The 1,477-nt window shown below is 47.0% G+C and overlaps 1 protein-coding gene across 1 annotated transcript; it reads left to right on the top strand.

The window, feature by feature from the left end:
• Positions 1–420: 420 nt before the first annotated feature.
• On the top strand, positions 421–1,035 carry LOC149151603 (uncharacterized). The gene has a single exon (XM_089443208.1). It carries the CDS (start codon positions 421–423, stop codon positions 1,033–1,035), a length of 615 nt encoding a protein of 204 aa, XP_089299334.1.
• Positions 1,036–1,477: the final 442 nt, after the last annotated feature.

The following is a 1,477-nucleotide window of genomic DNA, read 5'->3' as shown; positions in this document are numbered from 1 at the left end:
CCAAGTCACATTACAAGATTAGATATTAGTTTTCATTGTCAATGTATGACATGACAGATGATTCTACAAAGATGTGTAAACAAATCATAAATGAGATTGCAAAAGATATTTTAAGTATTGTTATTTATATTTATGTATTTTGTGTTATTGTAACTGTATGATTAAAAAACTTGAATTAAATTCGGCTCCTCTGCTGCGCGCGCGAGCCCCCTGCTGCAACCCGCATTCACTGCGCCTGCCTGAGCGCAGGCCATGGGCCATGGCCCCCTCGGATTCGTCTTTGGAAGGGGTCGATTCTCAGAAAGCGTTTTCTGAATTGGTGAAATCTGTACCCCCTTAGCGCCCTAGGCCGCCTTAACAAGATTTGTCAAGAAGCTAGATGTGCTTCAGGAAGTTCAGCTACCACCGGTCCTACCATGCATGGCGCCCTTTTCTCTTGCCGAAAAAGGACTCATAGGACAATTCACAGGCCTCTGGCCTTGCCCAAGAACTGTACAAAGATGGGTTGAAACAAACTGGGCCGACAAGATCCAAGGGAAAATATCCATCAGGTTCTGTGGGAAAGGGTACTTCACTTTCCACTTTGAATCCAAAGAGGATAAGGACCTAATCTTCAGAAACGGGCCCTATTTTATGGACTCCAGGGGCCTCTACCTCAACAAATGGACTCTAGACTTTGATCCTAAACTGGACGTCCCCAGCGTTGTCCCGGTTTGGGTCCGTCTCCCTCATCTCCCCCTCCATTGCTGGGGAGATGAGTCTGTTCGTGCCATCAGAAATGTTGTGGGCAAATACATTGATCGTAGTGAGCCAAAAGATAACATGCAGGCCTGCACAAGGATCTGTGTCGAAGTGGATCTTGGCAAAGGTCTACCAGAAGCAATAAAACTGAAAGTGGATGAGTGGAGCCATATCCAGCAGCTAGATTATGAGCATATACCTTTTAAATGCAAGGTATGCCATGAATATGGACACTTCGCCAATAGATGTCCTAAACTCATTGATGCAGAAAGTGGGGACCAAGAGGGCCAATAGGAATCGGTCAAAAAGAAGAAATCTGCTCCTCCTCAGAAACCCTCCCAAGAATCTGTTCCTCCAGCTCCCTCTGCCTCTCGGCCATCTTCATCCTCCCCTCCTTCATCTGTCCACCCCTCTTCTGATCCTCCGATCCCCTCTTCCTCTAATCCCTTCCTTGTCTTATCCTCCCTTGATCCACCCTCTATGGATCCCCTCAGCCCCCCTTGAACCTTTTCGAGGCCTCTGATCCCCCTCCCTTTCTAATCGCTTCTTCGCAAGTTTCCCTTGAACCCTCCTTTCCTAGACATATCAGAAGCAGCACTAAAGAGCATGGAACTACCAGTGACACCCACAAGAAACCTGGACTAGGCAGGAAATCAGTAAAGCAAAACGGGGACGAGAACGCTCAGAAAGATATAGCCATGGGAACTCAAACACCAATAGAGTCTTTCATTCAGGG

Source organism: Pinus tabuliformis, chromosome 9 (assembly GCF_031772625.1).
Source record: "Pinus tabuliformis cultivar Carrire ecotype Pingquan chromosome 9, CPIR1, whole genome shotgun sequence".
NCBI classification, from domain to species: Eukaryota; Viridiplantae; Streptophyta; class Pinopsida; order Pinales; family Pinaceae; genus Pinus; species Pinus tabuliformis.
The sequence above is the reverse complement of the archived record's forward strand: the minus strand, read 5'-3'. Positions and strand labels throughout refer to the sequence as shown.